The 26,449-nt window shown below is 36.1% G+C and overlaps 1 protein-coding gene across 1 annotated transcript in view; it reads right to left on the reverse strand.

Annotated features, from left to right (window-relative positions):
- Window positions 1-1,191: 1,191 nt before the first annotated feature.
- Window positions 1,192-26,449, reverse strand: part of HOOK1 (hook microtubule tethering protein 1) — a 37,240-nt gene continuing 11,982 nt past the window's right edge. The window contains exons 5-22 of the mRNA XM_014068583.2: window positions 26,277-26,409; window positions 25,347-25,414; window positions 24,919-24,981; window positions 23,369-23,452; window positions 21,530-21,696; window positions 19,192-19,332; window positions 16,960-17,161; window positions 15,911-16,021; window positions 12,123-12,210; window positions 11,978-12,038; window positions 11,015-11,155; window positions 9,773-9,866; window positions 8,418-8,452; window positions 7,812-7,894; window positions 7,236-7,336; window positions 6,180-6,281; window positions 5,629-5,697; window positions 1,192-4,819 (exon numbers count right to left, since the gene is read on the reverse strand). Of these exons, the coding sequence (XP_013924058.1) occupies window positions 4,649-4,819; window positions 5,629-5,697; window positions 6,180-6,281; window positions 7,236-7,336; window positions 7,812-7,894; window positions 8,418-8,452; window positions 9,773-9,866; window positions 11,015-11,155; window positions 11,978-12,038; window positions 12,123-12,210; window positions 15,911-16,021; window positions 16,960-17,161; window positions 19,192-19,332; window positions 21,530-21,696; window positions 23,369-23,452; window positions 24,919-24,981; window positions 25,347-25,414; window positions 26,277-26,409 (1,914 nt within the window). The 3' untranslated portion in view covers window positions 1,192-4,648. The remainder of the gene's footprint in view (window positions 4,820-5,628; window positions 5,698-6,179; window positions 6,282-7,235; window positions 7,337-7,811; window positions 7,895-8,417; window positions 8,453-9,772; window positions 9,867-11,014; window positions 11,156-11,977; window positions 12,039-12,122; window positions 12,211-15,910; window positions 16,022-16,959; window positions 17,162-19,191; window positions 19,333-21,529; window positions 21,697-23,368; window positions 23,453-24,918; window positions 24,982-25,346; window positions 25,415-26,276; window positions 26,410-26,449) is intronic.

Raw genomic sequence — 26,449 nt, forward strand, 5'->3', positions numbered from 1 at the left:
TCTCAGCTCCCCCCAGCCTGCTGGAACAGCCAGGACTTGGTGGCTTTGCGGAAGGCCTGGAGGGTAGTAAGGGTCCGGATCTCAACCGGGAGCTCGTTCCAGAGGGCCGGAGCTGCAACAGAGAAGGCTCTCCCCTGGGGAGTCGCCAGCCGACATTGGCTGGCAGATGGAATCCGGAGGAGACCTAACCTGTGCGATCTAATTGGTCTGAGAGAGGTAATCGGCAGGAGGCGGTCTCTCAGGTACCCAGGTCCGATGCCATGTAGGGCTTTATAGGTAGCGACCAGCACCTTGAAGCGGATTCGGAGACTAATAGGTAGCCAGTGCAGCTCGCGGAGGATAGATGTAACGTGGGTGTACCTTGGTGCACCCACAATCGCTCGCGCGGCTGCATTCTGGACTAATTGGAGTCTTCGAACACTCTTCAAGGGCAGCCCCATGTAGAGCGCATTACAATAATCCAGTCTTGAGGTCACAAGGGCGTGAGTGACTGTCTGAAGGGCCTCCCGATCCAGGTAGGGTCGCAATTGGTGCACCAGGCGGACCTGGGGAAAGGTCCCCCTGGTCACAGCCGACAAATGGTGTTCTAGAGTCAGCTGTGGGTCCAGGAGGACTCTCAAATTGCGAACCCTCTCTGAGGGGCGTATAATTTCGCCCCCCAGCCTGAGAGCTGGAACAGTTAAACAATCTTTGGGAGGGAACATCAGAAGCCACTCGGTCTTGTCTGGATTGAGTGCCAACTTGTTTGCTCCCATCCAGACTCTAACAGCCCTCTCTGAGGGGTGAATAATTTCACCCCCCAGGCTAAGAATAGCTGGACCAGCATCAATAGTCACTCTGTATGTATGTATGTGCATGCGTGCAAGAAAAGCAGTGCATGTGTATGTGTGTGTATTTATGTGTATGTGTGTATGTATATATATATGTATGTATGTATGTATGTATGTGTGTGTGTGTGTATATATATGTATACACATACATACATACACACACATACATATACATACATACACATATACATACATACATGCACTGCTTTTCTTTTTTTTGTCATCATCTTCTCTCCTCTTCCTCCTGCCTTCGAGAACTTATTAAATTTATGGTAAACTTATACTACAGTTGTTAGGACTATTCACTTGGTTTGACAACACACATTTGGTTACAAGTACAACATAAAATAATAAAAGACCATAATGTTGTCAATTTTAATGGGAATATAAAACATCTTGAAGAATAAAACCATGTTTACAAAGTAGTGCAAATAATTTTTATACTATTTCTGTACAATTCATTTTCTTTGCACAGACACAAGCATGTATCATACACATTAGAACCTGGTAAGTCTAAAAATATCTGAGACTTACTATTTAAAAGAAAAAAATTAGTAGTGCTTAAAAGTATGTCATCTCAAGCAAATACTTACTGGATAAAAACATATTTCCTCTTAATAAAAAAACATTAGCCTTTTCATTGATTCTAAGTACTGCTTTAGTCAAATAAGATTTGCTTTTAAAATAAAAGCAAATTTCTGTTTTAAAATGTAATCTCTTTATATAAGTAAAATAGCCCATTGTATATATAACCAGAATGTCAATGCATACGTTATACAAGTATGTATTTTGGAATCTAATGAAAATATTCACATAATCAATATAGAGAACACATAGATAAGTTAAATATTCTATATTATGGGAAACAGTACTAGTGACATAAAATCAACTAATTCACTAATTTAAAAAGAGTGAATTTGTAGAATCAATTTAAAAAGATTCCAATTGGTTTCATTTTTGCTTTGCTAACTAAGAAAGAGGTATAAAATTCTGGATTCAATTGCTTTGATCAGTTATTTAAATTAGATTATTCAAAGGAGGTAGATTATATTTTGAAATAAGTGCCGTACCAAAAAGGCAACTCCAAATTCAGTTGCCAAGAATTATTCTAAACTATAAGGATTGTCCCCAGACTTACATTTTATCATCCTCAATATTCAGAAAATAAACTGTAATATCCTAAAAGTTATTTGTTATTGTTGAATGTGGAGAGAAACACGTATTATATGTATATCGAAGTGTGAGGCACCCATTCTGCTAGGCTGCACATTAAAGTCTATGTACAGTTTACAGTCTACATGCATATTTAATTATTTTTAGCAATAATTTCACTAATATCACAGTTGAAAAGTATCACCTGTTATATCAATTCTTATAAAATGAAGCAATTAGGAAGACAGAGCTACAAAATCACAGACATTTGGTAATATTAAACTAGTTTAGGATTACAAGCTAAACATGGCTGAGAGTATTGCTACCATTACAAGTGAGAGCTGATTAACTATTTCTTCCATCCCTAAATATTTGAATTTATCTTGAGGAAATATATTCTAGATCTATTGCAGATGAAGGGGTGAGACATTATATCAAAAGAAAAAGAAGTATTTTTAGGGGCAGCAATAATTATATTTACTGTGCTATCTAATTTGGACTTTTTCCTGATAATACAAATTTTCTATTACATAGATTTTTAAAAAAATTAAAAATGAGTTTGCTTCTTTATGTTTTTGAATCAAGTTACAGTAAAGATGTACAGTAATTCTGAACCAGTAAAAAGCTATGTTTTTCCTGGTTCTTTAACACAAAGATTTGTAAACTGAAATAGTTAAGCAGCAGAACTATACTGGCCAAAACATAACTATCAGACCATTATCTAACTCAACTGTTTAACGCAAACAGCTTTTAATAGTCAGTCATAAATATTTTAAGTTTCTTGCTTCCAGTAAGATGAACTTCCAAGTTTTCAATATTTCTCTACATTCGTGAAATTAGGTACAACTCTATTTACCAATAGTAGTCAGGTTTTGTCTCCACAACACACATTACTGTGACTGAAACATATTTGAGCAAGATTGTGGTCTAGTAAATGTTGGCTAGTACAAGCAATGGAAATGCCTCTGAGAACTACCAAATCCCAAAGAAGAAACAGAATGCAACCAAAGAAGAAAACGCAAGCGACAATCAACAAATATATAAAACACTGAGAACTGTAAACTGGCGGTGGGCAGGGGATGAAATTATTTGACAATACATATAATTGCAATTGTATATGTACTTGTTTGAAAATAAATGCCATTGAATTCATCAAGATTTATTCCTGAGTCATTATACCTGTTGCAATGCTATCAATTTTATTCTGTTTAAAATGAAACAAAAATGTTCCAAGTGACCACTCATTCAGTGACCCCTAGAATTTGCAACAGTGCTAAATGAGTGGCAGTTACAACCAAGTTGTTTGAAGTTCTGATTACTGCAGTGCCCTTGTGGTCACATGATCACAATCTGGGTGCTCGGCAACTGGCTTGGATTTCTTACTGTTGCAGCATTCTGCAGTCATGTAATCACGATACGCAACCTTCCCTACCAGCTTCTTACAAGCAAAGTCTGTGGAAAAGCCAGGGGGGAACCACCCTCATAAAGTAACAGAGTCATATGACATTGCCCTTTATGACATCACTTAACAACAAAAATTCCAGTCCTAATACCCCTCATTAAATGAGGACCACTTGAAGTCAGGCTTGTGGTAGTGTATCTACACAAAATCATTTGATACTGAAGTTATTTGCACAAACCAGTTTTAAAATGCAAAATTAGTAAAACTATCACTACAATTTCAATTATAAATTTGGTGCCCCACAATACAAAAAGCATTATTTAAAAAATCCCAGCTTATAGGCTTCATTTTACTTGAGGTGTATGAGTTCAAGATTGTATTGCATTATAGTTCAATTTCAAATAGAATAATTTCAACCTCTTCCATTGTGTTTAATTTGAACATGTGCATTTCCTTTAAATGGAAAAATTAAATTTACATCTCATCCCTTCAGTAAACACTCATGTGTTTGAAGTTCCTCCTCATATCTTGATCAATATTTGTGTCATGGTTTTTAAAAACTAACCTCCAAAACAAACTCAACCATTAAGAAAAAAAAATCTTTATGAAATAAAATAATGATGAAGTTATTCTAAATCTAATTAGTTTTTGCTGAATGGAAGAAGGGCTTGGGGAGAACGCAACAAGTTTACAGCTATACTGATTAAATCAATTATTTCACTCTACTTTTGGGAATATGGGAGGAACTACTTGCCATGAATCTTGAAGAATATTCATGAGTTTTCCAGTATTTAAAGAATAAACCAATATTAAATAAAAAGAACTGTGTACACCCATTACTAATGAAAACCATTATTAAAAAATAAACTAACTTTAAAGAAAAAGAACTGTGTAGACATATCACTAATGAAAAATATTCTTATTAAAACCAGTGATTAACCTGGAATGAGAATTTTTAAGTAGAACTTTAAATACGGACAGTTTACACATCTTTATATACATACAGTATAATATAGAATGACAACAAATATAATTCCTTTAAGAACTGTGCTTTTAAACATATCCCCAATCTTTTTAGAATCCTAAAGGAAACATTAAATGTTTCTTGTTTCTTATCATCTGGCTAAATTAGGTTTACCAGCATATAGATCCCATTTGTAAAACAGCTGATGTCCTGCATCATAGTTTATTCTTTGTCTGACATTGTAAAACAGGAATAGTAAAATAAATTAAGGACACTTTAGGGCAAACTGTCTTCTATGACCTAATCTGATGATGTAGGTGGTGCTTTAACAGGGAGATTCCTTCGGCTGTTGGTCAGTCGCCGTTGTTGAGCAAGGAAAGACTGTGCAGGTGGGTATGACTGACCATCTCTGTAGGCAGTATTCACACGGAGAAGTCTGGATTCCATTCCTAGTTTATGAAATGCTAAACTCTGGAAGAAAATAGAATAAACTACTTAAATCCATGATGCTCTTCATTCAATCTAAAACAAAGCTAATAACTTTGATGGCTGACTACTACTGTATTGCTAAATAATTCATGCATACATTATTTTCTTTTTTCCCTGGCTTATTGAAGAGATATATTTAATATCTGGCATAGTAAACAGGCATTAAACATGCACAGATAATATGCTATACAATTGATCCACAAATTATTCTGGAATAATTTCCAGAAACAGCTCAGTATCACATTTGGAATATGGCTACTGAAAAATGTATGGCAAATATAGATTCTAGCACTGCAGGAATGGACAGTCTATAAAACTCACAAGTTCTGGCATCCAGCCCACTTCAGATCACACCACCACTCTGGCAACAAAATAGGTAGCACATTTTTTGATATTACACACACACACACACACACCTCTTGCAGGAGACTTAGAGGCCTAAAGACCATTAAGTTGAATGCTCAGTATCTGCTATGGGAGAACAAACAACAATACTGAGGTCAAGAATAGCTGAGAAGATGAATAACATTAAAAATGAAGTAAAATGTTAAGTAAAAATTAAGGCTTTTACTTAGGAGGAAGAATTCAAAGAATTCAAAGCCCTCCAGGGCTTCCAGTAGCTTCTTAAAATTTGCTCCATAGGTTAGGAAATCATATTTGGGGACACACATGAGGACTGCAGGATGTGGATTGCAAAATCTGCTACAGGAGGCTGCCTCCATCAGTAGAATATATTTGGATTCCACCTGTTTACTAAAAACGTTTCCATGTGCACAAATACAGTAACCCACCTGGTTATACCATGCAGATACAATTAACTTTTCTTCATGCTCCTGAATCCTGGATGATTTACACTGACCCTAAAATGAATTTGTAAAATTTATAATGTAAGTAGAAGAAATTATATGACATTCAAAGCACAAAATGATTACTATATGTATAATTTTGTAAAAGAACACATAAGCCTAAAAAAAACAAAAAACATTTTACTGCTTTATATTATCTTCAGTAATGAACCCAGATTTTAATCATATTTCTTCTGGCCTAATTTTGCCAATTTCTTATGGCACCTCTTAGTTCATTAGCAGTGTGTCTCAACCTGGGCAACTTTAAAAGATGTGGACTTCAACTCCCAGAATTCCCCAGCCAGCAAAGAAGAAAAACATATTAAAATTGCTTTTAGTTTTACTGTTTAGTTTAATATTTTGTTCTATTGTCGTAAATTCCCTTAAGTGTTCACAGGACCAGAAAGCAAGCATGCATGTATTTAATAAATATATAAAAACACAGTTGCCTGATGGTAAAATAGGCAGCATATAAATTGAATGAATAAATAAAATACCTCAAGTGTTTCAATTCTTTTGTCTTTTTCTACCAACTGTTTCCTTAGCAACATTATTTCAGTAGATGCCGGCTTTAATTTGGGATCTAAAGTTTTTATGACCTGCAGAAAGAACATACATTATGGTTTACAATGATTCTTATCTAGTTATAAAATCAACTCAGAAATAACATATGCAACAATTACATCAATCAACTAGACTAAAATTTGCTACTCCAACTGAACAAGCCATTTTTATTAAAAACATTTGGAACAATTTTGTACTGCGACTTCTATTCTTTCTTCCAAAATGTTTTTTCAAACACCTAGTCTAGCCTATAGCTTGTCTATTGATTCTATTTCCTTTAATTTACATCAACAAATTTTCTCTGCTTCTCTTGCTTTTATGGGTTCAGTCTAGCTGAGAAAAAGCTTTCTGATGCCTAGCGTATGTGATGTTTATGACATAGTTTGAAGGGATTAAACATTTCTTATTAATCCTTCATCTCAATGGAACACATATAGTGCATATATTCTTTTGATTTAGCAATCAGTGATAGAAGTAAAAATCCAGAGTACAATAGATTTTATTCTATTTCCTTTTTCCAGGATGAGATAAACCTTTCCTGGAAAAGCAAAGTAAGCAAATGTTGGGGGTTGGAGTGTGTTTATTTTGTTTAACTATTTTAGATCACATGGAACAATTGCAAGCCATTTTGCTGTAAGCATCAGGCTTGAAATTGGGAGTGTGAGTTCGAGTCCCGCCTTGGGCATGAAGCCAGCTGAGTGACTGATTCAGTTATTTTTTCTCAGCCCTAGGAAGCGATGGCAAATCATTCCTGAAAAATCTTGCCAAAAAAACTTCAAGGGTTTGTCCAGACAGTCTCCAGGAATCAGACACAATTGAATGGAAGAAAAAAGATTAATTAGACACTGCCACATAATTAACTAAATTAGGAAACTTAAGTATGGAATAGAGAACTAATCTAGCTTTCAAAGAGTAGAAGTGGGAATGGAACAATTTTCCAGTTCAAGGGTTCTTAAATAATTCATTGGTTTATAGAAAATAATACTCACAATTCTTGCTTTTTCTAAATACATCTTATATCTCTCTTCCATTGATTTCATATCTTCATCTTTCTTATGCAAAGCAGCTTCTAATTCTTCTATTTTTTGTGCTATTATTAAAAAAACAATGTAATAATTATTAGAAATAAATATCCAGATCTGGAACAACTGATAACATGTGAATACTGTTAGTTCAGGAGGCCTACATGATCAATAATTAATTGTAATCCATTAAGGTTACATATTGTGATCCCATTAATGCCGATAAAATTTGGATTTTAATAAAAAATCTGAAGGATCAAAAGGTCCTCATTTTGCCTTATAACCAGCTGCCTTCACTGTAGTATTCAGAAATACAGCTCAAACTTATCATACATACTGCATTTAATAAAATATGATGTTCGAGAACAAAGAAAAAAGGGATATATCCTTCCATTTATATACTTGCAATATTTTACCAATATACTGGGTAGTAAAAGACATTGAATAGAGAAAGTTTAATGTCCTCCAAAATTTATATATGCAATAGCAATAAAGTATACCTGCAGTAAAAAAAAATATGAAAGGAGTAACAGATCACTTTACCATTTTGATTTAAATCTGGTTGAAGGTCTGCAAGAAGAGCTTCCTTCTTCTGCAGTTCATCATGGACTTCATTTAATTTCTCCCTGAAAGGATATGGCTTTTTTTAATTAAAAGGCAATTTAATTGACTTACTTTATTTTATATTTTAAAAATTGCATGTTACCTTCTCACCTTACAATTATAAGAAACACTAAAACACAGCATCCCATCACAAAACCAATACAATGCTATTAAAAAACAAATGAAGGTCATAACATAGTTAAGAAGCACATAATTATCCCAACAGCTATGAATTCCTGAACAAACCCAGACTCTCCCTCAAGGTTTTGGAGGATGAGTGCATCCTCCAAGGGGAATCCATCATTATTGAGTTACAAGATCAATATGTCTGGGAAGGCAACAGAGAATACCATATAACAGCAAAAAACACGTTTGTCCATGATCCCCCACTTTACGTGCATATTTTACTACTAATAAAAGCATCATTTTCTTCCAATTCCACAATGGTGTTACAAACCAGAAAGGGGTTAATTAAACAAGTCTTTTAAAATACTTTTTTTCATGTCTGCTCACATGCATACAAACAAATATGAATGTATCACTTACATGTGGGCTGCTATCTTTTGTTTCAATTGACTGGACTGCAAATAATAAATAACAGTGATTAGAAAGTTATTAGATCACATGATATCTCACACACACACACACACACACCCCTAACTTTGATCAATCCCACTGCAGAGCAACATTAAAAACAGTGAGTCTTACTTCATTACATAACTGGAACAGACCATGTTTCAGGGTCTTTATTCAATGTCAGATAAAAACAAGGAAAATTATATTCAAGTCTGTATTTTTCCCACATCCTTATTGCCCTGTGATTTTTAGGAATGGCCATGCCTAAACCATTACATTGATTCCTTTTTTGAAATCTCTGAAGTCGTTCCTGAACTGATTGCTCTCAACATTAAAATATGTCATGTACTTGTGTTTGTGCTTAAGTAAAATGCATGTTTTAATTGCAATTTACACAAAAGCCACAAATAAATATTTATTTTGAATTTAAGATATTCCACATCCAAAGAATGATTAAAAATGTACGTAAAATTATAAACACATTGTCAACTTGCGAAGCATCCCTGCTCTCTAGGTGCCATACAAAAATTTTGCACCAGCTTAACTACTTGTTAATCAAAGTTGTCAATTCCCACTGAAACCAAGCCTGAATATTCCTTTCTTGAGAAAAAATGAACTGACTGTGCATACTTGTATACTTATATTCCTACATGCATTTTTATGCTAGAATTGGCCAGAGGCCATATTTCAAAAGAACAACTCAGGATCAAAATTTAATCAGCCTTAATATGAATCACTATTGGTCAGAATTACTTCTCTGTAAAATGAAGTATCCCATTAACAAAGTTAATTGATTCTTGTATGCATAGACACAAATAATCTTCTAACTGGAATAAATTATACATGTACTGTCACACAGAGGAAAGTCTCATATAGCAAACACCTGCATATTCTTATTCTGTAATAACTTAAAGTAATTACAGAGTACTTGTAACATTTGTTTTATTATGAAATATAGGTGGTCTTCCACTTCCGATGAAAATTGTGGTTGTAGAGTACAATGTCACATAACTGCATTACTTATCAACGGCAATTCTGCCAGTCCTGATTGCCATGGTTAAGTGAGGACTGCAGAGGTCATGAAAACAGAACCTTTTGGAATTCCAACTTCCTGCTGGCTTCCCCACTGACTTCTCTTGTGGGAAGCCAGCAGGGAATAGCATAAATCGCAATCACTTGACTACAGACACACTGCAGTCACAGTCGCAGTTACAATACAAGGGCCCGCTGTAAATACCATCTGTTCAGTACTGTCATAATTTTGAAGTCACTGAACAAATGGACACAATCCAAGAACTATCTGTATATTCCCATGTCATACCTACCCTTTCTCTTTCTGACTTGGACTCTTGCTCCTGCAAGGACTTCTGAAGGTCTTCAATCTGCTGCTGCAGCTCCCCAAAACGCTCCTTGCTCAGTCTATCGTGAAGCATTAAATGTAAGACTATTAATAGAATTCAAGTGTTTAGGCATGAAATCATTGTTCTTGCAAGATTTACATCCATACTCTAGTTGGCAGCAAAAACATCCTAGACTGCCTCTCTGTTGAGGTACTTATCCTTCCTAAATGAATTAAGAGATAATCCTCAGGTTACTGGAATAAATAGAATTGGAATTGCTGTTGCTAAGTAATGCAGTCATGAAGTGCAACATCCTGTGACTGCATTGCTTAGTGACATTCCCAGTTGCTGTTATAACTGTAAGATGAATGAACCTTTAAGCAGAAAGCAGCAGGAATCCCAGGTAAGGACCAAAGGGATGTCTTGGGGGAGGAAAGATGAGGGCTGGTATATGCTGTCCATTAACTGTGGGAGGCCAGAAGGGGTTTTGAGGCCTGGTGCAGACCACATCCAAGTATAAGAAAGAAGCTGCAGGGTAGATACTACGGCACACGTGCAGAAAGCCAAGGGGGCAGGTGGTGCAATGTGATGCAAGCACAGGAAGACCAGGTGGACTTATCAGAGCAACATACAACTTTTTCTGCTGGCTTTCCCATTGATTTTAACTTGTGGGAAGCCAGTCGGAAAAGTCTTAAATAACAGCTATGTAACCATAGGAGACAACCACCATTGGAACTGCGAACTGGTGGCCAAGCAATAGCAATGGCATGACTGCTGGGGCACTGCGACAGTTGGAACTAGTTGTAAGCACAACTCACTCAGTGCCATCACAACTTTGAATGGTTGCTGAATGAATGGTCAGAAAGTAAGGAACACCTGTACTTTGTTATGCAGGAACTGAGAGGAAACCAGAGGGAAGTGCAGCTGAGAGTAGAGATCCACTCAACAAAACTGTCCGGCCCTACGTTTTAAGCAGCTCTCTTCCCCAGTGAATCACAATCTACTTCCTTTTGATAGAGTTCCCTCTTTAGCATTTATAAGCAACTCTAGGAGTAGACTGTGTAGGAAAATCTGCTTTCAATCCAGTTGTACCCATCAGTGTGGAGCCAATCAGTCATTCGTGTGCTTTCTATCGTTCTTCAGTATTTTTCATTCCCCATTCTGTGTCTCTCACCCGTTTTTCGTATTTAGGAAAAAATTAAATACATTTATGTGAAGGAGAATCACCTGTTTTCAGTTTCTAATTCATTTATCATTCGATTTTTTTGTTCCAGTTTCTCTTGAAGCCCTGCAATTTGTTCATTTTCTGATCCTTCTTGTTGCAAATGAAGCATCTTGTTTTCATGCTGAAGCCGGATGAACATGTCTCTGAGATTTAAAATAAAATTTGAAAGCAGACATATTTTGCAAAATACTACATTTTCCTCCAACATTATAAAACATGGTTTGCCATATATTACAATACAATCGGCAATCTATGTGATATTATACACTAAATTCTGCTTGCAGCCCTAGTAATGTGTTAATTTCAGCAGAAAGGCCTAAGAAAGCCTCTTAAAAATAGCAAATAGTACATAGATTATAGACTTCTTCCTCAAAAGCAGCCTCTAACCCCATGATGGCGAACCTATGGCACGCGGGCCAGAGGTGGCATGTAGTGCACTCTCTGTAGAGACGTGAGCCGTCAACCCAGCTCAGCTCCACCACGCATGTGCACACACCTCCCACCGGGCAGCTGGTCTTGTTTTGGAACGCATGCTTGGGGGGCACATGTGGAAGGCGTACGTGTGGGGGGGGGAGGGCAACTGCATGGGGGTCACGTGCATATTGCATTTTGAGGGTTTGGGCGTATGCATGCGCACCCTCATATACACATATGATCCTCTGGATGGGATCTTACCAGCAAACAAAACTATAAAGCTATATAATGAAATCTGTAAAAATCCAGTTTCATTTGTAACCAGAGATACAGGCTTATGTTTATCGCTGTATTTATTATATTGATTCTTTTTAATTGAGAGTATAGATTTTTTTCTAAATTGATTCAAATTAGAAATCCCCGATTTCCAATATTTAGGGTTTTATCTTTGTAAGAATATGGGATTCCTCTATTGTCTAATATTGTATATTACATACATCACATTACAAATAAGATTCACAATTCATTTTACATGCGTTTATCTCTGTTACCTAAATTCCACAGGCAGAATTTCAGCAGCAAGATTTTCATGGCTTTTCATAGTAGATGCACCTGATAGTATAAAACAAAATCATAAGGCTAATTTCCATGGAGTCTAAGCAAAAATGATCCTAAATATTATTTTTTTTGAAGTACCTGTTTGGTTCATATGATCCTGCTGCATTTGTGAATACCTGAGCTCTTCATTGGTCTCTTTCAATGCATCACGCTGAATTATCAATCTCTGAAAATAAAAAGTGATTTGATAATGGTAGATGCATATCTAAATACGTGTGTTAATATTGTATGAGAGCTTTAATTGCTTCTCCACCTGAAAATGACATCCCAGAATAGCTGTTAATAACAGAACATGATTCTGTTGTAGCACACAGAACATCATTCTCAAAAAGAATAAACCAGTTTTCATAATGGGCAGTAACATCTATGATGGCCTAAAACAGTCCTGTTAATCTGACGGCCCACGGGAGACTTCCTGGGAGGAGCTGAGACTTCCTGGGAGGAGCCTACTGGTGGTGGCAGCAAAAAATCAGCTGCCTCCGAATTCCTGGCTACGTACCTGTTTAGAGGATCTTCCATCTGACGTCTTATCAGGTTTTCTTATCCTTCAGGCAAGAAGGAAAGAAGAAACTGTTTTGCTGGCAAATGCTCTTCGATTTTTGCAGCTTTTGTGCTTGCAGGGAAAGGGGGGCTAGCCCAAGGCAGAACGGCTGTCCGTGCTGGGAACTTCAAACTGCCTTGTGCAGGACAAAGTAGGTCTCCCCCACTCTGTTCAAAGTTTTGTTTGATTTAATCTTATCACGAGCTGAATCCGTTTGCGTGGACAATAATTGTTTATCAACATTTTAGCTTCTTTTCTTTTTCTCCTCTGAAAAATTATTTACTTAGAGGCTTTTAAAATGGCGCCGAGCAGGCTGGTTTCTCCAGTAATAACGAACACTTTTTCTTAATTCTCACAAGAATTCAAAACAAAAGAGATTGCTTATCATATGTTTTGGTTTCACAACAGGCCAGCAGAAGCTTTTTAATTAGTTTCATTTCTACAAGAATTTTACTCCTTCATTAACCTTGCTTATCTGGAAGTTAAATGGTGATGAATCTGCTGAACGGTCTTGTTACAATGTTTACTCACTGAAAGTTTTGCCAAGCCTTAAACTTCAAAATAAAAGGGGAACTCAGCCTCTTTACTTAAAACTGCATATTCAGGCAATAGAGTTTTATTAACTGCAGGCAGATAAATTTTGAAATGGCCTCAAAACCAAATATTAACTTGAAGTCGTCACCCTCTACTTCCAGGGGCACATCCTCAGTGCCTGGCACAAAGCTGCAGCCTCCGCTTCCTACGCCCCCTGCTGGGGATGTGTTAACGAAAGAATTTTTCCTGAGTAATCTAAGCGAGGCTCTTAATGCACAGACAATTAAAATGGAAGATAAGTTTAGAGATAATAGAGAGGTGGTAAAGCAGGAGAGAAAAGAGGAAATAAAAGAAATGAAAGAAGAAATTAAAAGTGAAATAAAAGGACTTAAACAGGAGCTGTATGAGAAATTTGATGCTAAGGTTGGTAAAATCAGAGACGATATGCTGAGACTTGTAACTGTATTAACAGAACATATTTCTGGAATGGAAGATACTCTAGAGGTTCTTAATGATGCCAATGCTAACTTGACATTGAAAACAGAGGTGGTGGAACAAAAAGTGGAAAATGCTGAAAAAGAAATTATTATGATACAGTACCGACAAATGGAGTTCGCATTAAGAGTAAGGGGGCTGCGTGAGGAGAAACAGGAGAACCTGAAACAGATCCTATCGGAAGCTTTTGACCGCCTGATGGGGAAACCAGGGACCAACCTAGACTGGCAAATTGACAAAGCTTACTGCGTTAACTCCTGGCTGGCAAAGCAGAAGCAGCTTCCTCGAGACATCGTTATATATTTTACTACAAGAGAGCTTAGAAATATGGTACTGCAAGCGTCTTATAACACTAAGCTTCAAATTGGCGGTCAAGACCTGGCTGTTTTGAAAGAGATACCACCTCAAATGTTAAGAGCCAGGAGAGACTACGCTTTTTTGGTCGAAGAACTCAGAAATCGTCAGATACAGTATAGATGGGATGCACCATTTGGCATCATATTTACATTTGATAAGCAAAGGTACCGCCTCAACTCTGTATGGAAAGCCCGAGATTTTTATTATAATATATTGAAGGCCGGACACCCTGCACCATCTGGACCTAGAGAAAGACCACAAGAAGGACAGGATAGACAGCAAACTACACAACCACCAGACAAGATGGAGCATCTCTCTTCTCTAGAAGTGCAAGGTGCTATGGAACCAAGACCTAGCCGCATGACTACTAGACGTATGGAGAAACAAGCTAAAAAGCAACAGCATCAACAATCATCGGCCATCGATCAAGGAACTACAATAACAAATCTGGAAGCAGTGGGAGGAGCTAGACCTAAGGTTAAACAGGCCATGCAGGAAGCTCTACAAATGCTTCAACCAACCAAAGATGACAACTAAGATTTTAACATGGAATGTCAACGGACTGAATTCTCCACAGAAGAGGAAGAAAATATTTCATTATCTCAAACAGTTTAAGAACGATGTAATTTGTTTGCAAGAAACTCATATCAAGTCAACTGATCAAAAATATTTGATCAACTCAAAACTTGGTCAACATTTTGCAGCTTCTGCTATGGAAAAGAAGAATGGTATAGTTGTATACTTAAGAAAAGATATGAAAGCTGAATTAATAGAAGCAGATCCCTTCGGAAGATATATTGCTTTAGACTTAATCTTAGAAGGGAAAAAGACATTACTTTTGGGAATTTATGCTCCCAATCAACAGCAAGATAGATTCTATAGAAATCTTCATGCTAAATTAGTACAGTGGGACTATAGTTCCTGTATACTATTGGGTGACTGGAATGGAGTGATAGACACTAAGAGAGATAAGAAGATTTCCCGCCTAAATACTAAGATGCGAGCAAAGTTACCCAAATCTTTCTTTGACATTATGGATGATTTTGAATTGAGAGATATTTGGCGAGAAAGAAATGCAGAGGAATATGACTTCACTTTCTTCTCGGACAGGCATCAATCCCTTTCAAGGATTGATTTTATTCTAACCACTAATGATTTGCTTTCTAGGGTCAAGAAAACAAAGATTGCGGCTAGGGTCCTTTCGGATCATAACCCAGTTTGGATGGAGTTGGGAAGGGTAGTGCAGGCAAGAAGGTCTTGGAGATTGAATGAAAACTTATTTAGATATGAAAAGTATATTAATGATTGTAAAAAATTACTATCTGAATATTTTGTTTTGAATATGAATAAGGGTACATCTATGGAATTTGTATGGGATGCAAGCAAAGCGTATATGAGAGGAGTTTTGATGAATATAAATAAAACACATAGAAATAAGCAAGGGTTAAAACGAACAGAACTGGAAGAGGAAATTAAGAGAAAAGAGCTGGAGTTAACAATGAACCCAGACGATACAAAGGTTAAGGAAGCTATTAACATATTAAAATCTCAATTTGACATGTTGATCTCTGACCAGGTAGCTACTAATTTATTATATGCAAAACACAATACTTTTTGTAATGCAAACAAACCTGGCAGATGGTTAGCTTATCAGATTAGGAAAAAAAGGAAATCTGACGGCCCACGGGTTGATTACGGCCCGCAGAGGTCACGCCCACCCCGGCTCCACAAAGGCAAAAAATGTTGTAATACTTCATGTTCCAACCTGCAACGTGATCAAGTTTGATACCCCCGGCCTAAAACAACTTATCATTTACATTGCAGTTTTTCCGAGACTCAACATTCTAAGTAACCCACTTCTTCTGCACCATCCACATAGATATCCTGACTACCCAATATTTTGAAAACTGTATTTCCACCACATTAGTAGAAACCTCACCTCTTTCTCTTTAATTAATGTTTCGTGCTTCTCTTCTAATTGTTTCATTTCAAAAGCTAGTGCATCTGCTCTTTTGGATTCTTCAGAGAGCTTGTTATGAACTTCCTGGCTCTGGTTTAAAAAGAAAATCAATTAATGTTTCAGAACTTGGTAATTTGAAATGAATTCTTCTGTAATATTGGATTTCATTATCTTCATGAGAACCGGTGATCTTTTTCATCATTAGCTGGAAATCAATTTTTCCCCAGTTAAATGGAATATATTCGCTACAAGTAGTCTTTGGCTTACAACAGTTCATTTAGTGACTATCCAATGTTACTACGGCACTGAAAAGAGTGACTTATGACCATTTTTCACACTTGCAACCATTGCAACATCTACATAGTCACATGAACAAAATTTGGATGCTTGACAACTGGTTCATATTTATGACCGTTGCTGTGTCCCAAGGTCATGTGATCACTTTTTGCGACCTTCTGACAGGCAAAGTCCATGGGGAAGCCAGATTAATAACCAAGTTATAACTTAACAATGTCAGTGATTCACTGTGGCAAGATAGACTGCAAAATGGGGCAAAATTCACTTAACAAATATCCGTGTTTAGCAACAGAAATTTTGGGCTCAAAAACTGTTTGTAAGTCAAAAACTACCAGTACTTGATTTTTCTCCTGAAGCATTTCATTTTAGCATACATCATTTAATGCTTAGAAATTCAAGTCATCAGATTCAATTAATAGAACATAGGTCTTATAGAATTATGGCATAGTTTTCATGATTCTACTTTTAATCCAACTAACTGCACAGTTGAAGACATGCCAGTGTTACTGATAACGCTAAATCTACCAGTAAGGCTATCTTACTCATTTCAAACAAAATAAAAGTGAAGTGCTGTTGATATAAACAATAAAAATGTTTGCAAGGACAAGTTAAGGAGGAAGTCACTTTTCATTCTCAGCTTTTTTAGACCTAAAAGTGAAGACTTTTATTCGACTGAAATAGTACTAAGGAAACACAAAAATTCAAACAAGAGGAAATGAAACATTTCTTACCTGCCTTTTGTAAGTTTCCAACTGTGAACGGGCTGCATTTGCTTTCTTTAATTCTTCTTCTAGGCTAACTGTGTTATGCATATACATCATATTTGTTTCCTGAAGTATTTTCACCTGTCTCCGAAAGTCATTCAAATCTTCCAACTTTTTGCGATACACCTCAACCGTCGACTCCAGTTTATTTGTTTTATCAGCAACAGTCCTATAATAACAACATATGCAGTTATTTCAAAAGCATGCTTGAGCCATTACCAGACAATAAAATGCAAATACTTACTTAAGAGAAAAGTAAGATCTTATTTATTAAATATTTTCTCTCAGGTTCAAATTGCCGGCGTGATAAACTAAACAGAAAATAGGACTTTTCAGTTCTATATAATTAAAACTGGAACATCAACTGCAGTCATGAATGACTTCCTACTTTTACTAGGCAATCCATGGTACTTCAGGGTAGGCTTTCCTTTTGAATCAAAGGTCTTCTAGCATGATCAGTTTGAAGGAGGAAAGCCTAAAATAGTCACAGGTCCCGCAGAGAGATCTCATACATTTCAAGAGGCTATCATGAGGGAATATAGAAATACTATGAAAGCTAAAATGCAGCAACACCCAACTGAAATTAGGTTTGTTTAGCAGAGTTAAAATATTCCTTCAATACTTAATTCAAAATTAGTATCTTAGCTAGAGATTGAATGATGACCTTAGTGTATTATTTTATACAACAAATGCTACTAGTTATAAGACATGCAAATAAAAGTAATTTGCAATTTCCATATTAAATATTTGTTATTCTAGAACAATTTTAAGGATTACTTATAAGAACCTATAAGAGAACAAAGTATATTGAGAATATAAAATAAAAACTTTTAAGTGTTGGAAGCACAAGGCTTATTTTACTTGCTGTATTGTTTAGGAAAAAGAACCAAATACCTAGGAAAAAATTGAATAGGGAGCAAACGAACAAAAACAAAGACAGTCAGAACTTAACAGTTTGCTGCCAAATTTCAGTGGCAGAATCTTGGGTGTTCTGAATGTTGCAAAAAAAGGAAGGAAATCTTAATTTATTGTATTATGTCATAATGAAAGCTCTTCCATACTTCACTTAAGTTGATGCATCCCAAACATGTTAGTCTGCCTCCCTTGAAATTCATATCCACTATGCCCTAGTAACCATGAATCCTGAGATGAGAGTATCTGGAAGGCTTTGAGTTGGGCAATAGTCTCCAATTTTGCGAATGTCAGTACTATAAAACACACTATACCCACTTTCTCCTGTAATTAATGCCATTTCTGTAATGACCTCATTGCACCAATGATATAATTTTAAGTAAATGACAATAGCATTTGCAAATAATCCTCTCAATTAAACTATTAAAAACAAGTTTCGCTGCAAAGGGAAACAATATACAATGTATTATTTTGGTCTAGTGGTTAAGGCAACAGGCCAAAAGCCAGGAGACTATGAGTTCTAGTCCTGCATTAGGCATGAAAAGTGGCTGGGTGACTTGGGCCAGAAGCTCTCTCTCAGGAAAGACAGAAAATAAAAATAACAACTGATGGATCTCCTTTTACCGGTCCACAATAGGAAGCTTCCTCACTTATTGCATCACGGAATGGCATGCTGGTTTCACAGCCATGGATAGAAAAACATTACAGAGGGTGGTGAGCACAGCACAAAATATCATGGGCTGTCCAGATTCCACTAGATGAGATCACTAGGGCTTATTGCCTTAGAAGAGTGAGGAAAATTCTCAGGGACACTCACACCCTGGACAGCACTTCTTTACCCTCCTACCATCATGAAGGAGATATAGAAGTATAGCCAGCCGCAAAACAGGCTGAAGAACAATTTATCCGTTGGCTGTCAGACTCCTCTATGCGAAATAACATCCGTAGGATGGACTTGCAGGGGCGGTGCAACGTGTAACATGTTCATACTGGTACAATAGGACTGGATGTCTGTTAATATGGTTTATTGGGTTAGGGATTTTCTGTCTTCACTGTGAGTTGTATTGTGTTGGGGATATGTGCACTGAGGGAGCTCAATCAATCTCATTGTACATATGGTGTGCACTGACAAATAAATAATTATAATGAATGAAGGAAGGAATGAATGAATGTGGGAGAAGGGCAGCAGCTGAAAGAGTTTGGTATATTCTTTGGGAACTCCAAGATGATAGAATACTGCATATTAAAGAGATAAGTAACATAGGGGACTGGATTTATTCAGTATACCTAAGAACATCAATTTCATCCTTCAGAGCCCGGGACTCTTCTGCCAGAGACGTCAGTTCATCATTTCGATGTTGCAGCTCAATCAATTGTTTTTCAAGTTCTTCACAATGAACACGGTAATCGTCTTTTGTAGTTTCAAGCCTTTGCAAAAACAAAATTAATAGAAAGGGATTTACTATCAACTTCCTTAGTATGAAACATTATGGTATCATTCATAAAAGTATATGGAAAAGTTTTAGCACAGAAATTTGTATAATTTCTCGTATGCAGGCATATTGGGGGCAAATGAAATGTAATCTTAAAATTGTAGCTTCTATGTCAGTTTTTACGTCATAGTGTTACCAATAAAGAGAAAGACCGTAAACTGCATTATTAAAAATTAAACATCTATTCTAGAGCAATGAATTTCAACCTTTATAAAACATAAAGCAAACTCAGAATTGGCCCCATAATACAAATTTAGGATATGTAACTACTCAGTAATGACACATTACTCCCATGCTCTGTGGAACAGTCTCCACCTCCCTAAGATCTGGAAGGCACCCATCCTTCTAGTTTTCCAAAAGTTCTTTAAAAGCTGGATTTTCCCCCAGGCATTGAGACATGTTAAGGCTGGAGTCCAAAGATTGTATTCTTGTTTTAAAATATATCTGGGGTTGTGTTTTAGGGAACCCAAAATTGCAAAGGGGGTGGGATGTTGAGTGGGGGGGGGGATATATAGGTATTATTATTTGTTATATTCTTGTCACTGCTTCTGTAAGTTGCCCAAAGTTATGGCAAATAAGATAGGTGATCAGGTAAATTTTTAAAATAAAATTGAAGGTTATAGATCTTAATCATATAGTAATGCAAAATTATGTACATAGTGTCATTAAGATAGAATGAGGTAAGCAAAGGCCCAAAATAAAAGATTACAATAATAAAAAGCAGTATATTACACAAGTGTTGTGACTCAGCAGATTTCTGCTGTGAGTTTTTTCGGGATCAAGATTCATTATGCAGTTGGGAGTGGTTAGAAGCAAGTTTGGAGATAAAAGGACGGATGCTGCCACACCCTAGTCATTGGAGTCATACGTTCCTTCGTGCGTGCCTTGGTTTGTACAACATTGTTTGATCATCAGTCGTGGTTTATGTAAGATTCACTTGGATAAGTGCTCTGTATGTCTGTAACCCTGATTCATAGAGACTTTGGGAAGAAGTGTTTTGCTTTCGTTTTGTTCAAAATGAGTTGCCATAAGAAAGATTTGTTTTCATTACGTTATCTGGTCAAAGACTTGTATTTATGTTATTTTTGGGCTCGAAGCCAGTTTGAACTGTGAACTGATAAAGAAAGACTTCCTTTTAAGTTGCCTGCCTGCGTTTGTTAAGAGCCGTGAGGAGGGGACAGAACACACATGTATTATACTACAGTAGGGGGAAAAAGATGAAATGAATGTAACATCTCATCAATGAGATCTAGTACTGGTAAAAGAGCAAATAATTAATAAACTAGTTTGGGAATGACTTGAGAAAAGCCTCAATGCTTAACCTAATGCTTGAGAATAAAATAGAAAAAGCTTTCTAGGGGACTAAAACTGCAAACTCAGGGCTTTTGTACCAGAGGAGAGGAAATTGACCCCTTGTTGATTTCTGACAGTTACTCAAGATTGCTCATTAAATAAATCAACAACTAAAAATGCTAGGTCGCTACAGATATGGGTTATGACATTAAGGGGTTATACTGCCCTTTTTCTGTAATAAGTCAATTATATAAGATTTGTCTTGGCACTCTCTGAGGGTAGAACCTTGTACTTCATCCCTTGCATAGATCAATAAATGCAGCTCAAGCAGATCGTATGGACTCTACTCAACTGGGAGATGGTATTAGTTAAAAGAATGCTCACATAATAGTCAGTAGGAACAATCCAATGTTTTACACATGTTCATAGCATCATTCCAACACATGGGATGGACTATATTAGTTTTGTAATGATCTCTCTGGAAATTGCACCTACAGAATATGTGCAATCACTGAAGAAAACAATATGAATCTCTCTGGGATACAGATAGATGGGCAAGGCCTTTTCAGGAAATAGTCATAAATGAACAGAATAATATAAGAGAAGGCTGGCCTCTGACAACTCGAAGCCTAATAGACCCATAGCAAGTACTGCAAAAGCTACAATAAAAATCTCAGAAATATGTAACATAGTCAGAATAAAAAATGGGGAATGTACAAAGGCTATACTGTAGTTTTTTGCATCAAGCAGCACTTCAGAAATATTTTCTATTTTGTTTCAGTAAACAACTCAAGATACAACCGTGATAGATAAAATAGCTCAGTTACATTAATTCATACCTGAAATTTTCTTCTTGTAACTGTTCTATTTGTAACTGTGCATGAAAATACTTTTTGGCAACTGCTGTGTTTGTATCATCAAATGAACCATCTAACTGATCCAATCGGTCATTCATTATTTCATTTTCAGACATTAAACTGCATTTTTCTTCTTGAAGGGCAGCCACCTAAAGATCAAAAATCCACTTCAGAATTATAAAGTCACGAAGATCATTGACATTCAAATATTGGCACAAGGGATTTTATCTCAGAAAAAGTAGTAATTAACCCGCAGTCAAATTATCTGCTTCCTAAATTAAAGTGTGCATACATACACACAGATTAGCAGATAAGCACAAAAATGATTGCATTAATGTACAATATACAACTAAATAACATCATGTCCAATTCTTGTTATTTCAGTCTATGTATTTTTCTTGCACTTCTCTCTGTGAATCCACATATAGAACCATCAGCTGCACATCCATCCTCTATCTGCAGCACTTCCGTTCTAAATCAGCAACATCTTAGGACTTATACAATCAAGGTTATCAGTCACAGTAACAAAGCAGAATCAATATGGAAACATCCTCCAGATTATTATACGCAGTGGCGAATAAGGGAAAAACTTCAAAACAGTTTTAAATGATATAAGAGCTGAGCCAAGTAGATTCTGGAATGATCCAGCAAGACATCTTTCCTTCATCTGACATAAGAACACAAGAACTGTCTTGTTGAATCAGATCAAAATCCATTCAGATAAAATTTCCACATTTCTGGAAGCAGAAAAGGGATTAAAAGGGAAAGCATAATTAGAATGTAGAAAAATATTGGTCAGTTTATAAACTGAAGACACAAAAGCAGAGTACTGAGAAATATAATATTTAGTAGTGAATAGTTGTGTAAAAAGCAATTCCAAGAGCCAAAACAAGTAGCATTATGTAAAATTTAGACAGCATCACATCTATAGATCAATGGATAAAAAGATTCATGCATTTTGCAAATATTTCTGAAAATATCATAAGCTAGAAAGCAAGAGCATAACAATACTGTAAGTATATTAACAATCAAAGAAGGATTCTCATATTAACAAAACAGCCCTTAAGTATCTTTTGTAGTGAAAGCCACTATGTTAATTGTAATACAGCAAAACATCACAGAATATTACAAGTTAGTTCACTGATACTTAAAATGCAAAGTACTCTTTGGGTTATGTCTTCCTGAAATAAATATAAACCTACCTTTCTTAAATTCTTGTAAAATATCATGGGACACAGAGACCTTACAAATGAATTTATTAACAATTAGATTAAGCAAGAAGTATGTATATTTTGACTTTCAAATAAATACTCATATTCAATATTGCACAGTGGTATTAAATTATATTGTCAAATGACATTTCAGATTTCCTAAGCTGTAAAAATGAACTGAAATCAATTTTAGGTCTGAATACAGATTCAGAATCATTATATTAATTTATATTAATAACTGTTGTCAGGGACAAGTATTATAGCTTACAATAGATTTATATTTTAAATATTTTTCAAAGTATTCTAAACATTATATATTAAACCTATAGATGAAAAAGCTACAAAATATTATTTCTTAAATCTGCAATAAAACACATTCAAAATAACAGTGAAAGACTGTGGACATTAATTTTATAGAAAAAAGTGCCTAAGTACCAAAAATAACATGACTATCATAACTAATATAAACTATAGGAAAGCAAAACATCACAGAATTTAATCATGGCACAGTAGAAGATTTTTTTTAAGACAATCTGATATTAGGCATTTAAGGTTAATATTAATCGATTACATTTTCTTTAATGAAATGGACTTGGAAAAATGTGGTTACCTGCAAATCTAGTTCTTGACATCTTTGCTTCAATTCTTCTTTTTCTGCTATGACTTCATTAAGTTCTTCCACTGCTCTTTTCAGCTTTAAAAACATTGAGATGATCATTTTCAAACATTTAAAAAAACAAATTCCTAAAGTAAATGTGAAATTTACTTACAGGTATTCGAGGTGGGGGGAAGAATGTTGATTAAGTAGAAGGCAAGTTGGTAATGATCATACCTTCTAAATCAGTGATGGCTAACCTTTTTTTGCTCGGGTGCCGAAAGTGCGTGCTCACACCCATAATTCAATCTCCCACATGCCATCCCCATGCATGCGTGTGCGACCCCCATGCTGCCCCCCTGCCCCGTTTTGGGCCTAGCAAGCCTCAGTGAAGCCTCCAGAGACCAGAAACGGACCATAGGTAGGCCCAGTAGGCGCGTTTTCCGTCCTCCCCAGGCTTCAGAGGCTTTCCTGAAGCCTGGGGGGAGCGAAAACTGCCTCCCCCAGCCCCCCCGGAGGTCCTCCAAAAGCCAGAAACGACTCATTTCTGAACTCCCAATAAGCCCATTTTTCACCCTACCCAAGCTTCAGACGCTTTCCTGAAGCCTGGGAAGGGCATAAATGGCCTCTCCCGGCCCTACAGGGGCCTCTTGAAGACCAAAAATCAGCTGGCTGGCGCGTGCATGTGTGCTGCATCTGACCTAGGGCAACGGCTCGCGTGCCCTCAGACATGGCTCTGCGTGCCACCTATAGGTTTGCCATCACAATTCTAGATAATCAAACCTGTCTCTGTCATACTTTCTTGGTCCTTGGAACCTCTTTCTTATGATCTTTTTGTTCTTTAAAATGATCAAAATATTACTATCTCTCCAAAATGTACTTTTGTTATTAACACCAGCAAAACCTATTTTGATTTTTAAATGCTTTTCTTTTTCTCCTATTTTTATCTTTAAAGAAGATAGGACAGCACTCTAGATTAATAGTTAAACAAAGAAGTAAAATAATGTTTATATAAGAATGCAAATAGTTTATAAAATATATAAACTAGTTTTTTATATAATACATCTATATTCCGTCAAATACTTATCCTACAGAGCTACTAAATATATTTCTAAACCTGTGTTGCTGCAAGATGGAGATTTAGGACTCCCAGCTTCTCTCTGACCTATCTTTCCACCTCACTGCCCCTTCTCTCCTTGTTCCCCCTTCTCTCTGAAATATAAGGTGGGACAAGGCATTGTCATACTGAGATTTGCAGTCACTGCAGTCTCCTATGAAGATATTAACTTAAAATCAACTTATTCCCTTAACAAATACAGTTGCTCTTATTTTTCTTCCTCTCTCTCTCACTGCTGAGCAATCAAACAGAATGTATTGTAATAGATTGAAAAAACCTAGGTGATCTGTATTACAAAACAGAATGTTTCTTCCAGTACTCAAGTCCTATGAGGTTTTGTAGCAACCCAGAAATGAAACAGTAGACACAGTTAAATTCATTAACTAAACTTTCATCAGAAATTACAGGAAAAGATTACTAAAACTGAAAAGATAGTGTTATCAGTTACCTGTTGCTCCACATCACCAGATATATCACTTGGAACAAAGCCCAAAATCTCTTTGCTCATTAACTGCAACAATAAAAAATTAAGGCAAAAATGCATAATTATCCATGGTCTAAAACAGGGTCATAAGAGTGAGAGATAGTATTAAAAGATTAGTTGATATTATTTTCTTTTAAATATATGAAATAATCCACATTCCGTACACATTTCACTTTTTTTTCATACATGGCTTTTCCCTTCCAACTTGATTATACATAACATTACATAATTTAAACTAACATGATATGTACATATGAAAGACTAGAAACTAAATATTTGAGAAAGAATACTAGTTGCCTTATTTCTACCGCAACACTAGGTAACTCCAGCCCCCTCCTTTTTTTTGAAAAAGGAATCAATTCCAATTTTTCTGTTAACTCTTTTTTTCTTACCTCTTGGATAGCAGCCATGACGACGTGCTGAACAGACTCCTCTAGTGTCATTATGACTTGTATATGTTCTACAAAGCAAGAGTTGTTTCCAAATGAGATATCCCACACAACAAATAAAGACCCAGGACATGTTACACATAAATGGAGAGTCTTGTCTTCAGTTCATTTCTGAAGTCCTCTCTGTAGTTGAATCTTAGCTATCTTGCCTTCTGCGGTTCTGTATTACTGTAATCGACTGAAGAGCTTAAACAACATACTTTGCATTGCAGCCAATAATATCCATGTGCTGATGGACGGTATCTGCCAATTGGATAGAATTCTGCTTCCTGATAGGAGAGGGGAGCGCATCAACCAGAAAGACACTGCTGTAAAGTTATACTAAACCATACATTGGTATGGCATGCTAATGCAGCTAAGATTAGCTGGGCTTTTGTTTCTAAACGGGCTTAGTTAATTTTCAAAAGGAATTTACTTTCCAAGAATACATGAAGGATTGCAGTGGGCGTGACTGGACAACATGGCTGTAATCATAAATGTGCAAGCACATCATCTCCCCAAATACTTCAAGTGCAAGCTATCAATCACTTAAATACAGTACTAATGCTTTTCTTGTTGGAATGAACCAGGAGGGGTTCGTTTTGTTTTCCTTGCCTGGCTTTCTCTTGCTTGGGCAAAGATTAGGTGACAATGCATCTTAAAAATATTAACCAGAATTTCCACATTAACAATGTATTTATTTTGCTTCATGTATTACATGCTTTCCAAAAACATGCTTGAGATCACCTTTCAAGCCTAAATATCTAAATATTTAAAAAGTGTAAATGCTACATTTTTTAAAACTTTGCTTCACCCAGAAATGAAAGAGTTAACATTTCGGTTTTGCTGACATAAAAGACAAATTGAGCTGTTTATTCAGAGGAGAATATTTACCTTGCTTCTTTTCACAGTTGACTGCACAGCCTAAAATGAGCTGCAATAATCTGCCAAGCTCTACTGGATTAGAATGTTCAGAGATTTGGTTTAAATCAGGAAGAAGATCTTCTGAGATTTGCTGAGTCAAAAACTGTAGAATTTTTTTTAAAAAGAAGCCCAGAGTTATAATG

This window comes from Thamnophis sirtalis, unplaced genomic scaffold, assembly GCF_051295495.1.
Source record: "Thamnophis sirtalis isolate CommonGarterSnake01/CBP01778 unplaced genomic scaffold, rThaSir2_p1.2 scaffold_7, whole genome shotgun sequence".
In the NCBI taxonomy this organism is placed as follows: Eukaryota; Metazoa; Chordata; class Lepidosauria; order Squamata; family Natricidae; genus Thamnophis; species Thamnophis sirtalis.